This window comes from Molossus molossus, unplaced genomic scaffold, assembly GCF_014108415.1.
Source record: "Molossus molossus isolate mMolMol1 unplaced genomic scaffold, mMolMol1.p scaffold_m16_p_22, whole genome shotgun sequence".
Classification (NCBI taxonomy): Eukaryota; Metazoa; Chordata; class Mammalia; order Chiroptera; family Molossidae; genus Molossus; species Molossus molossus.
The window spans coordinates 13,358,820-13,372,420 of record NW_023425358.1 but is presented as its reverse complement, the minus strand read 5'-3'; the positions used below and the strand labels follow the sequence as shown (position 1 = coordinate 13,372,420).

Sequence of the window (13,601 nt, the reverse complement as noted above, 5' to 3'; positions counted from 1 at the left end):
AAGTATTTCGCATGTAGGTCTTTAACGCACCTGGATGTTTTCTTTGGGTTGGCTTTTGTTGTTGTTGCTCTTGGCTTATAAGTCAGAGATCCATTTTTTTCTCCATTTGAACAGCTATTATTTACTGATTAGTCCATCCTCGACCCCACTGACTGTAATGTCATTTGCTTGTCATATATGGGGGTCTAGTCCTGGGTTCTCCCGTCTCCTCCACTTGTGTGTTTGGTCTCCCTGTATCAGTGGCACACTGGCTTCCTGTGTCTTTAATAAGCCTTGATAACTTATAGGTCAGTCCTTCCTGCTCTCCTTATGCATCAAAATCACTTCGAACTGTTCCTCTTTCATAGAAATTGTTTCTTCAGTTTGTCAAGTTCCAGGAAAATGCTTGTTGTTTTTTTCTAGTGGGCTGACATAGAGTTGAGAGGGTCATTTGGGAAGAATAGATTTTTTTTTATGGTATTGAGTCTTCATAAAATGGTATGTGTTCATTTTCAGATGTCTTTAAATGTATTTCAATAAAGCTTTTAATTGTTCTCCATGTTGGTCAGTCACATCTTTTATTAGATTTATTCCTTAGTACTTCAGTCACATCTTTTATTAGATTTATTCCTTAGTACTTCATATTTTCTGTTGCTACTGTAAATATTATTTTTAAATTATACTCTGAATCTATTACTGGTAGAAAAGATTGCAATTTATTTTGCACACTAATCTGACATTAAGCAACCAGCTGAATTATTTATTCTATAAGACCTCAGATTGTGTTGAGTTTCTATAAGACAACATCAAATTTGAAAACAGAAATTTCCTGTTTTTCTGTGCTGCCAAGGACTGCCTGTCAAATGCGGAGAGTGACCACAGCAGCCGTCTTTGTCTGTGTCACGATGTAAGAGGAATACTTCAAACATTTCGCCATTAAATGTGACACTCATTGTAGGTTTTTGGTTTGGTACGTATTTTTTAACAAGTGGTAAATATCCTGCTATTTCGAGTTACTTACCTTGAATGGGTTTTAAATTTAATCTAAAATTTCCACATCTGCTGAGGGGATGTGGTTTGTTTCTCCCATTTTAATCAACTAATACAGTGGATAAAATTTGATTTTCTAATCTTAAGCCAGCCTTACAATCCTGGAATAAACTCAGTTTGAGTGTGATGTATTTATTATCTTTGTTATGAATTGCAGGATTCAGATTGCTACCAATTTCTTTAGAATTTTACATCTATGTTCATATGTAGAATTGGCCCATAATTGCCCTTTCTTGGATTATCCCTCTCTGGTTGTGTTACCAAGGTTATACTGCACCAGCTTTATAAAATAGTTGGGGAGTGTTCCCTTTTTTCTGATAGAAGAGTTTAAGCTTGGAATTAATGTTTCTTTAAATGTTTGGTAGACTTATCTGTAAATCCACTGGACCTCAAATTTTCTCTTTGGGAAGATCTAAAACTGCAATTTCAATGTCTTAAGGAGTTAAAGATCTATTTATTTCTATGGCGTCAATTGGGCATAGAGTGAGAAGTCAGTAAACAATACAAGAGCGTAGTGCGGTGAAGGCCTGGGTTGGGGATGGGAGTGGGGTGGAGGGGTACAATGGGGGATAAAAGGAGGGACATCTGTAATCCTTTCAAAAATAAAGATAAATTTTTTTAAAAAACAATAGAAGTGTGGCTTCAATAGATTTTTCAGTTTGAACTTCCTGGATCACATAGGCAGTATGAATCTGAATTCTAATCCTGCATGAAGATTGGCCTGTGGTTATACATTTTCTGGGGATTTTTTTCCTTTCCTCCAGAGCCAGATATTGAGGCAGACAAGTTGCCTAAATACCTTGTCTCCTTTAGTGGGGCTGCTTTTGTTTTATTCGTTTTTTAAATAGCCCTTTCATTGAGGTGGTGGACCTTTAGAGATCGGGGCTCTCTGGGAAGTTCTCTGTTCCAATTCCTCACCTGGCACAAGCTCAGGTCTGTTTCCCACGCCTTAAACATCCTATTTAAAGCCCAAGGCTCTAGATTTCTAGAAACCAGCGATCACTCTTAGAACTTCAGTTTCAATATCCACTTACCATTATATACATGCTCCCACATTTTTCATTTCAGAAAACTGTATTTCCTTGAGAAAGCTGCAATGTAACCGAAAGGATGTTTTAAATATTGCATCCAGAATGTGCAGGTGTTTTTTAGCTGAAATGTTTTTAGGATATCTAGTCTGTTACAATGCCTGAAATGGAAATGTCTAGTCCTGTCTTTAAAAAAAAAAAAAAGATTTGGGAGAAGTTTTGAAATTCCTCAAGAAGACTGAAGGGTTGCTGCTCATAGACTAGGACTTCCAGTAATAACCGTCCAATACAACGCTGTCCAGTTCAACTTATTGTGATGATAGAAAATGATCCCGTTTGTGCTGTTCCGTAGAGTAGCCACTAACCGTATGTGGCTATCAAGCACTTGAAACGTAGCTGTATGACTGAGGAGATGAATTTTCCACTTTACCTAATTTACTTAAATGTAAATAGCTACATGTGGCTAGTGGCTATCGGAAGGACAGCACAGAGCCTTTTGAAGTTTCCAAACAAGCGGAACTGAAAACATCAACAAAGGCCTGGGGAGCCAAGCAATGATCTATAGTGCTGCCCTCAAGGTCCCTTCACTCTGCCGTCAGGATTCTAATAGACCCTCTCGTGGCTGAGGCTTCCTATGAGCTCATCCTTCCCTTGAGCCAGGGCTTAAGACTAGAACTCTCACCTTATGGGTATTTTCATCAGAATTATAACTGAGTTGATGAATTTGCCACTAATGAATAAGTTTCTCTATTATTTCATTTTATATGTCTCTTTTGCTCACTACATCCTTGCCATAAGGGCCATTCCCGTTTCTAAAAAATGTCAAGCTCATTACTGCTAAATTTAGGGTCTTTAGTGTCTGATGCCTACTCTGCCTGAAATACATTTTCCTGGCTGTTTCCTTCTTATCATTCAAGTTTCAGCTCAATGCCACCACCCGAGAGGCCACCCATGACCCCCTGATGTAAAGTCCTCCCTGTGGCCAGGTCTATTGAATTGTTCTGTTTATTCTATAAATAACACATTAATCATTACTTAAAATTATATTTGTTTACCTCATCTCTATTTGAATATGGAGTCTATGAAAGTACAGGTCTCTCCTGTCTATTCAGGACAGTGCCAGGCAAACAGAAATGGAAGCCTAGAGAGGGTAGGTGACTTCCCCAAAGATGCACAGCTAGTCCGTGTAGGGGCCAGACTTCGTGGCTCCCATTTCTGGGCTCCTTTTGTTAAAACATAGCTACACTGCTAAAATTCTCATTTCAGGGGCAAGAAAGGAAATTTAAAAAACAAACAAACTAAACGGATAGAGGGAGGGGACAGAAAGAAAAAGGAAGGAAAAGAGGAAGGAAGAGCAAGCACACCTAGACACTTCCGTAAGATCATGGCCTTGTAGGTTTAAAAAAAATTTTTTTTTCTTTATTGATTTTAGAGAGAGAGGAAGGGAGGAGAGAGAGAGAGAAACATTGATGAGAGTGAACATCGACTGGCCACCTCCTGCATGTCCCCCACTGGGGATCAGGCCCACAATCTGGGCATGTGCCCTGACTGGGAATCAAACCGGCGACCTCTTGGTCATGAGTCCACGCTCAACCACTGAGCCACACAGGCCGGGCAGGCCTTGTAGTTTTGACCAGGTTTTGCTATTGCCATTAACTCCCAGGGCATTTTGTTGTACTGTGGCATACAGTTTATTACCTCCTACTGTATATTCCCAGAAGGTGAGGCATTTGCCCAGGAAACTTGTAAACAAGCAGCAAATGTTTCTGGTTGAAGAAAATTACTCCAGATCCTAAGCGTCCACTACTAATGCGCCCTGCTTCACAAAACAACTCGCCTTTTATTCACTTCATAACATACGTTTCCGGTAAAAATAATCAACCCCAAAGCAAACTGCCATTGACACATAGTACACTTGGAGATTTACTGACCGAAAATCCCCCCCACAGCCTCCAGCCCCATTATTTTGTCTGGAAAAAAAAAAACAAATTCAATGTAAAACTGACATTGGCTAAAATAATAAGAATTTTTTACTAAAATCTGCTGTAAGTATCAAATCTTGACATGATTTAGATCTATCAAATAATGCCAAGGAAAAAGGGACTAGCCAGAAATAATGAACACAAAATAAATTTACAAAGGCAGAAATTATATAAGTAAAAATTTTATATGCCCCACCCCTCCAAAGAGAGAGAGAAGAAACTCTGACAGATGAGTCACATTCATGCTGCAAATCCCATCTCAGGATGGCAGAGCAGACACGTGGGCCTGTGCTGACATATTCATAACCCCATAATTGATGATTGGTAAATTATTGTGCTGACTTATTTATAGCTCCATAATTGATGATTGGGAAAGTCATCGTGTGCCCTCTAGCTGAACCTGTTTTGTAAAGAATATAATCAACAGGATAGAGATCAAAATAACCTCAGTAAATTAGAATACTCCCTGAACCAAGAAATTGTTGGGAGCCAGCTACATGTCTGATAGAGTCCATGGAGCCTAGAGGTCTTGAGTCAGAGACTTGACCTCCCCCCCCCCCAGTCTCAAGGAATTAGGCTTGCATTGTGTTTGTGCAGCTCAGAGCTAAGTGTGACCCAATGTACCTTGAAATACCTGGGTGTGCCTGGGTGTTCCTGTTATCTGCAAGGCAAATTAATTCTATACAGCATTGTTGTAACCATGGGCATTGTATCAAGAAGATCCTATTTGCTGTAAGGTATAAAAGGCATGTAATAAAGCATATCGAGGCTGATCTCTGAAGACTCTGTCACTGGGTGTTCGGAATCAGACGCCAGCCGGCTAATAAACGTCTCTTATTTGGACTTCAATTCTCCAGTGGTCTTTCTTAGACCCTGTCGCCACAACAGGCCAGGCAGGTACAGCGGAGGCAGAGGCCCCATCCCCGGAGAAAAGCAGCAGGTGATGCAAGTATTCCACCCCAGTTCACGCCTTTCTTTTCAGCAAGAAGTATTGAATCCATCAAGAAAAGAACAGAACGCGAGAAAACTGTAAAATGCATGAAAAATCTGAAATGGTTTAAGTCTATAAGAAATGGACCGAAAAAATAAGATCGGCTCAGCAGATAGTTTCAGAAGCACTCTTCCAGGTTAACTAATCAGGCTGAGTATACTTTCTGTTAAAGAGGCGGTATTCGAACAAGGTGCCTCCGGAGTCCGGCGAGGACGGCTGGGCGCTCCCCAACCGGCCCCGCTGTCAGTCCGCTGCCTGCTCTCCTCTTCCCTTAGCGCCCGCTCCCACTCGGGCGGGCCAGCACCAGGTGCCCGGGCAGTAACTTCGCTGAAAAGCGTCCACTGGGACAGAGCGCCAGGGGGCGGGGGTCGACGCCCGGAGCATGTCGGGAGTTGTAGTAGCCGCCTGTCGCGCAGGTGGGCGGGACGCGTCCGGAGGCTGCGCAGGCGCACACTCCCGCGGGCAACATGGCGGACGCGGCACCTCCGCCGAGCAAGAGAAAACGTGAACTGGCAGACGCGGGGACGGCAGCCTGCGGCACCGAGGACAAGGAAGCCATGGTAGCCGGCGTTGGAAATGGCACCTCTGCCCCTGCCCACTTTCCTTTTTCCGGCTTTAGAGTGAAAAAAGTGCTGCGGGAGTCCGCGCGGGACAAGATCCTGTTCCTACACGGCAAGGTACCGCAGGCGGCCGGGCGGGGGGCGCGGGTGTGACCATTTCCCGCCGGGGAGGCGGGCCTTGGCGGCCCTCGGCCGGGAGGTACCAATCGCATCACGGGGGGTGGGGGGAAGGCGCAGCTCCACAGTGCTGTGGGCGGAGGGAGTGGAGAGGATGCGGTCGCCCGTGGAGTTCAGGAAACTGAACAACACGAACGGCCGATTTTCCTAATTCCTCCTTTGCGGAGAATAACCACTTGTAGAGTGTATTGCAGATTAAAAATCTCGTGTTAAATTCTCCCAAGTCATTCATCCTTTGTTCATTTAACCTGTAGAGGTGCTAGGAACTCAGTAAGTGTTGCTGGACCGTCTTGCTCGTCCGTGCCCCTGGGAAGGACAAGAGACTAGGAGATATGATCCCTGCTGTACAGGACTCCAGCCCTAACAGAGAGACTGTTAGACTCTAATGCAGTTCCACATACCTGCACTGACAGGGCAGCGCTGAGCTAGGCGCGGGGGTGGAGGGGTGGAGGTGCCGTCCCTGATCTTCAGGAGTGCAGTGTCTTGGGGAAGACAGACACACAGCTGGCGCTAGTACCACGTGCTCAGCTCTCTAGCCGGGACTGGGGAGAGACTGGAGACCATCCTGTAACTAGTGAAGAGGCCCGGCCAAGGGCAGGTATTAGGGATCCCCAGAACTCCTTGCAAGAGCTCTTAAGGGAGGATGAGGGGATCTGGTCCTAGGCATCCATGCTTCTCTCTGCGTCTCTTGTTTTTCACAAGGTTCTGTCTGATTCTCAGCCCCTTCCGTCTTCAGTCTGCAGCTCTTAGACATGAGAACAGTTTGAGCTAGGAGTTAGTTGTGATACCCAGATTCTAGTTCCTTTTTCGATATTGACTGTTCATGGGACCTTGGGCAAATCACTTAATCTCTCTTGACAGACCTCCATTTCTTCATCTGTAAAGTGGGGAGAATTTAACAGAGGCCTTGTGAGCTTAAAATTGAAGATAGCTGAGAAATTTTGCGGCTTTTAGAAGAAAGGATTTAGGTTAATGATTTCTTCTGAGAGGAGAAACAGTTCCGTTGGCTAGATTTACCGAGAGGTAAACTATAGGGAAGGAAATCTCAAATGTTGGGAATTCCAAGGCCGTCAGAAGTTTCTGCCTGTTCTCTAGACCTCACCTGTGTCTCTGCCCACAGGTGAATGAGGCCTCTGGGGATGGAGAGGATGCCATTGTGATCCTGGAGAAGACACCATTTCAGGTGGAACAGGTGGCCCAGCTCCTGATGGGCAGCCCTGAGCTCCAGTTGCAGTTCTCCAATGATATTTACAGCACCTATCACATGTTTCCTCCAAGGCAACTGAGTGGTGAGTAAGTGGTGGCTGAAGTGGCTGCTTGTGGGGAGGGTGGGAAAGAGGGTGATTAGGGAAAAGGTGGCTACTCTCCATAACTTAGTTGCATATTCTGGTGCAGTAGTTCTCAATGGAAGGAAGAGGGGATTTTGCTCCACCCCCACCCCCAGTGAGACATTTGGCAATCTCAATGACAATTTTTGGTTGTCAAAACTGGGGAGGTGGAGTTGCTGCTGGCACCTGGAGGATGGAGTCCAGGGATGCTGCATAATAGCCTGTAAAACACAGGATGGGCCCCCACACAAGGCAGTAGTGCCGAGATTGAGAAACCCTGCTCTGGTATAGTTTTGAGGAGGGAGTGTGATTCATGGGAGAGAACAGGTTCATTTGTTTTATCCCCAGAATAGCCTTGTTGTGATAGGACTTCATAGGTGAGGGAACTGAGGTTTTGAAAGGTTGAGTAACTTGGCCAGGATTGCACAGCCAGTAGGCGGCAGCAACACTGAGATCTTCCAGTAGATGAGGACTTGTTCACCACGCTTCTGGGAAATGAGCAGATTGCTGTGTGCTGCAAAGGTCCGTTAGTTCCCCAGAGGAACCCACTGTCCAGTAGGGGAGATAATGAGTGTGATTGAGGGGGATGGACTTGAGAAGGGCAGGAATTCAAGGGTTAAAAGACAAAAGATTTTTTTTTGTTACTGTTGTTTGTGTTTTTAAAAAATTTTTTAGCCCTGGCCAGTTTGGCTCAGCGGTTGAGCATCGGCCTGCGGACCAGAGAGTCCCAGGTTTGGTTCTCACTAGGGGCACATACCACCACCAAAAAAAAAAAAATTTAATCCTCACCCAAGGTTATTTTTCCCATTGATTTTTAGATTGAGTGGAAGGGAAGGAGGGAGGGAGGGAGAGAGGGAGAGAGAATAAAAAAGAAAACATCGATGTGAGAGAGAGACTTCAGTTGGTTGCTTCCCACATGACCCCGACCAGGCCAGGGATGGATGAAACCTGCAACCTAGGTATGTGTCCTTGACCAAGAAGCGAATCTGCAATCCTTTGGACAGAGGGCTGAAATGTTCTAACCATTGAGCAACCGGCCAGGGCTGTTTTTGTTTTTGTTTTTGTTTTTTTAGAGAGAGAGAAAAACATCAATGTGAAAGAAAAACATTGATTTGTTGCCTCTTGTATGTGCTCTGAACAGGGATTGAACCCAAAACCTGGGTATGTGCCCTGTTCGGGAATTGAACCTGCCACCTTTTGTGTACGGGATGATGCTCCAGCCAACTGAGCCATCCAGCCAGGACCAGAGATTTGTTTTTGATTGCAAGTATTCTTTAATTTATTAAAAAGAGGAAGAAGTGTAATATTTCATGCCACAAGCCAGGCGTGATGCAAGCTTTTTTCCTTTGGGTAGTTGGATTTAATGGGCGGCTCTGTTGGAAGTGTGAGGGGCTGGTTGATCTTGATGATTCCTTTCAACCAGGACATTCTGGCATCTGCTTTGCAGCATATATCCTTCCATCTTATTTGCCTTCTGGCATTTAAGAACAGTTTGGCTTTACGGATATCCTGCCACAGCCTTTCTGATAGATTTGGAATTTCCCACACCCCCAAGAAAGGGTGCTATTGTTGTCCTTTGGAAATACATGTGAAGACTTGGTGTGAAACAAGCCAGCCTTTCACAGCGGCAAGCAGAACAGCCTGGTCCTCCGCTGAAGAGAGCCAGATTGATTGGTTCACATTGATAGAAATGGACAGCTGTATTTACTTTCTCAGGCATTGACATTTAAGCAAATGTCTTCAACAGAAGAGGCAGAAACATGCCAGAAGGCTCGGCGGCCAAATAGCACCGGGGGCAGCTCCAGACACAGGCTCTGGGCTGTTTGTTCCGCTGTCACCCCTTTCCCTCGCCTCCCTGCGGCCCTCTCTCCACCCTCAGCCAAAATTAAGGGTCTCCACAGAGCAACTCTGAAGAATTCACAGCCTTTCCTTAGTTTATATTTCCAGTACTTCTCCGGTACTGCACACAAGTGATGATGGTCCCTCCCTGTCTTTCTGTTTGACCTTTCCCCCCAAAGATTAGTACTGAAAGAGCCAGTCACTCATCAGCTCACCACAGGCCCCCTTCCCCAGTCAGAGCCCCAGTGTCCCTGCCTTTTCTCAGTCAAAGCCACTCCCACCTGGATGCCTCAGGTGTTAGCTTATCTTTTCCAGAGCTGCCTTCCAAGCATAAGTGTTCACGGCATATAGTGCCTTATGCTTTTATCTTCCCTACCCAAACAGGGCTTGGTGATTTGGAAGTCATAACAGTTTGCTTCAGAGCACTGTCCTAATCTCTGTCTTCTTGTTCAGCTGTACATCCTGTACCTTCATGATCTAGATCAGCGTTTGGCAAACTGGAAAGGATCAGAGAGTAAATATTTTAAGCTTTCTGAGACTCAAATGGTCTCTTTTTCTTTCCTTTTTTAAAAAAATGGATATTTAGCCCTGGCCGGTTTGGCTCAGTGGTTGGAGTGTCAGCCTGCGGTCCAGAGAGACCTGGGTTCAGTTCCTGCTAAGGGCACGTACCTCGATTGCAGTTTATCCCCGGCCCTGGTTGGGTCATGTGGGTGGCAACCACACGATGTGTCCCTTTCACGTCGATGTTTCTCTCTCTCTCTCTCTCTCTCTCCTTCCCACTCTATCTGAACAAAAAATGAAAAAATGTCCTTGGGTGAGGATAAAAAAAATAATAATAAAAAATTTGATATTTAGAGAGAAAGAGAGAAACATCGATTTGTTATTCCACTGATATGTACATTCATTGGTTGTTTCTTATATGTGCCCTGACAGAGGCCTATGGAGACAGTGTCTGTCCAACTGAGCTACCCAACCAGGGCTTTCCTTTTTCTTTTTCTTTTGAACACCTTTAAAAATGAAAATACCACTTTTAGCTGGGCCAGATTCGACCTCTGGCTAGTGTGTCAACCCCTGATTCAGAGTGTTCCCACTCAAAATGTGGTCTGTGGACCAGCAGAATTGGTATCATCTGGGAACTTGTTAGACGTGCAGAATATCAGGCCCCCACTCCAGACCTCAAAATTAGAATCTACATTTTAGCGAAACCCCAGGCGAGTCATGTACATTCAACTTTGAGGGCAATGGTCTTGTAATTTTTTTTTTTTTTAATCCTCACCCGAGGACATTTTTCCATTTTTGTTCAGACAGAGTGGGAGGGAGAGAGAGGAAGAGAGAGAAACATCGACGTGAAAGGGACACATTGAGTGGCTGCCTCTCGCACAACCCAACCAGGGCCAGGGTCAAACTGCAACCAAGTATGTGCCCTTAATGGAAACCGAACCCGGGCCTCTCTGGATCGCAGGCTGACGCTCTAACCGCTGAGCCAAACCAGCCAGGGCAAGGGCACTGGTCTTTAAATACCGTCTGTGTGTAGGTGATACCCACATTTATTTCTCTATCCCTGACCTTTCCAAGAACTCCAGGCTCCTATTGCAATAAATGCCTACTGGGCATCTCCATTCGGAAGTCTCATAAGTACTGCATAGGTAAAACATGAGACTCAGATGTGTTAATGTATTTAAAAGCTCCTAGCCAGTTAGAAAGACAAGCATTACATGATCTCATATATGGAATCTAATGAACAAAGTAAACCGACGAACAAAGTAGGTCCAGAGGTGTGGAAGCATGGCACAGGATGCCAGCTCTCAGAGGGAAGGGGTGCGGTGGGCAGAGAATGACCAAAGAACTTACATGCATACATGCACAATCCGTGGGCACACAGGAGTGTGGGGAAGGGCTGGGGTGTGACGGGAACTGGGTGGAGGAGGACAATGGGGGGCATCTGTAATACTCTCAACAATAAAGATTTGAAAAAATTATAACTTTAAATTTTAAAAAAGTACTTAGCACATATTAGATAGTAGCTGCCATTGTTATTCTGGTGTGCTGGGCCCTCTGCTGGGTACCGGAGCTTCAGAGATGAATAAGACACCATGTGTATCCTCACAGTCTTGTAATTATGAAAAGAGGGGAGTAGACTCAGCAGGGTGTGGTCATTGCCTGGATGTAGAGAACAGAGGTCATGGAATGGTGGAGCATGTCAGACCCATTTCTGGTCCCCAGCAGCCAGACCCATATTAGGTGCTCAATAAATGGCTGCTGAAGAAGAAAGCCACACTGCACTGGTTCCTGTGGGCCAAACACTCCATAGCCACAAGGTGGCAGCATTGCCCCAGTATTCCTGTAGCCGGCTCCTTTGACCTCTGAGCGCCTTTTCAGTCCAGCCTTTCCCATCTCATTCTGAGTCACCCACTCTTAACACTGCCAGGAGGGACCTTACAGCGTGGTTCCTGCAGCCTCAGCCCTCTGAGCCCCCTGCACAGTTGCCCCTGAATTTTCCTTTTTTCTCTAGCTGTTTCTCCAGACCTTCTCAGAATATTTCCCTGGGGGAGCTTCCCACAGGCCCCCATTTCTGAGCTGATCACTCTCCTTATTTCTCCTGGTATTTCTCTGGTCATTGGAAAGTCTCTTCTTTAGCCTGAGGTTTTGCAGTCTTTTCATTTATCCCCTCCAAATCTCAGCTGACCATGAGAGGCTGCTCCCCACTCCATGGACATGGCGCATGGGCGTCAGAGTTACACATGCTTGGGTCCTGTCGCAGCACCAACCCTTACCCGCGGTGTGACCTGAGGCAGTGTGCTGTTTGAGTTGTCGTGTGGTGTAGGGTTAAGAGCAAGCCTCGGGTCAGACCCAGCTGGGCTGGAACTCCGGCGTTGCCGTTGACGACCTGAGGAGTTGGAAGCTTCTGTGCTCATCTAACAGAGAAGTGCCTACCCCGCCAGTGCTGTGCTCGACGCTCTGTCGTCGGGAGCATGGCAGATAGCACCCCTGTCTTTGGACCTCTGGTGAGGCAGCCAGCCGGCCAGGAAACAGGTCTCCGTGGCCCTGAACAGGGGAGGGCTGTGAGCCGGGCGCCCAGGAGGCCCTCCGGGCAGAGGACGCCCAAGCTGAGCACTGAAGGGCGAAAAGGAACCAGCTGAGCAGAGAGCTGGTGAGGGGGCGAGGAGAGTGTTCTGGGCTGAGGGAACAGCACGTGTTCTGCAGGAGGCAAGAGAAAGAGAAAGAGAAAGGAGGCCGTTGTGTTGGGAGCTTGGAGGGGCAGTTGATGGCCATGGTGTGTGGCGCAGATGAATTTGGGGAAGTAGCTGTTACATTCGGTTAGCAACTGAACACCCTCAGAACGGTTACCACATAAATATGGAAGATGGCGATCTTTTAGCCTCTGCCCACAGTGAGAAATGCATTTCACATTGTGACCCGGTACCTGTGCATACGTACACAAAGACATAAGGGAAGCAGGTTTGTAAAGCAATCCTGCCCCTTACTTTGTGGGTTACTTTCTTGTTTTCTAACTTAAGTCTAGTCTTGTGTTTCCTTTTTTTTAAATGCTGGTCCTGGCCGGGCCGGTGTGGCTCAGTGGTTGAGCGTTGACCCATGCACCAAGAAGTCGCTGGTTCGATTCCTGGTGAGGGCACATGCCCAGGTTGTAGGCCAAATCCTCAGTGGGAGCTTGAAGAGGCGGCCACTCAGTGTTCTCTCTCATCAGTGTTTCTGTCTCTCGCTCTCCCTTCCTCTCTCTCTAAAAATCAATAAAGAAAAAAAAAATTTAATAAATGCTGGTCCTGTTCGTAACCTTCTAAGTTAATTTCATCACCACTGCCATGAGTTGTGACTCATCAAGAGAAGGCGCATAAAGCATATAGCACAGCAGCTGGCACACAGTGTGTATTCAATGGGTGTTAGTCATTTTCTGTTACTGTTACCCCTTTTAAATGTTGGGAGCCTCAAGTGGAACAATATATGTAACGTGGAAAAATGCCAGGTTCTGAGCACGGACAGATTTCCTTTTTCTCCCCTGCGGCCATGTGGCAAATGTGAAGACTGGGTGGGCCAATTGGCTGGCATGTCAGTGCCGCTTCTGGCCAGCAGGCAGGGCAGAGCCTAGCTCACCTCGTCCTGCTGCTTCGGCTCTCACGCTGTCACGCCTGTGGACTCTCAATGGAGCCCTTTCATTGACATCACTGTTCCCTCTTACCTGGGAACAAGGGGGCAGATGCTAGGGGGCGGGGTGTGACTCAAATTCAGACTGCTGTCTAAAAAGGCCAATTGTTTTCATGATGTAGAGCAGGGTGTGGAACCGGGTTCAGAGGAGCAGAAAGCGTTTGTGTGAGTGAGGCCAGGGCAGGGAACAGGACTCCTGGGAAGCACATCATCTTTTGGTTGCAGGGAACTCCCAGTACTTGAGCCACAGGCAGAGATTTCCTCCCTGTGCTCTTTACAGAGGCGAAACCTGGACCTCTGAGGTTAGAGTGAGGACTTATTTGGGAGGAGCATTTTAAAAGACTAACTGTTCCCATAAGAGTTTCCCTGGCAACCTTGTTCATGCTAGAAAAAACTAGAAACAACCTGGATATCAACTCACAGCAGAATAGATAAGTCGAGACATTTTTCTACACTGGGCTGCTTCTCTGTTGCAGTGAAAATGAATGAACTACAAGAAGAGCAAG

At 46.1% G+C, this 13,601-nt stretch overlaps 1 protein-coding gene across 1 annotated transcript in view; it reads left to right on the top strand.

Annotated features, from left to right (window-relative positions):
- The first annotated feature begins 5,484 nt into the window (after positions 1-5,484).
- The window catches only part of DCPS (decapping enzyme, scavenger), a 39,517-nt gene continuing 31,400 nt past the window's right edge, over positions 5,485-13,601 (top strand). The window contains exons 1-2 of the mRNA XM_036276854.1: positions 5,485-5,707; positions 6,888-7,056. Of these exons, the coding sequence (XP_036132747.1) occupies positions 5,498-5,707; positions 6,888-7,056 (379 nt within the window). The 5' untranslated portion in view covers positions 5,485-5,497. The remainder of the gene's footprint in view (positions 5,708-6,887; positions 7,057-13,601) is intronic.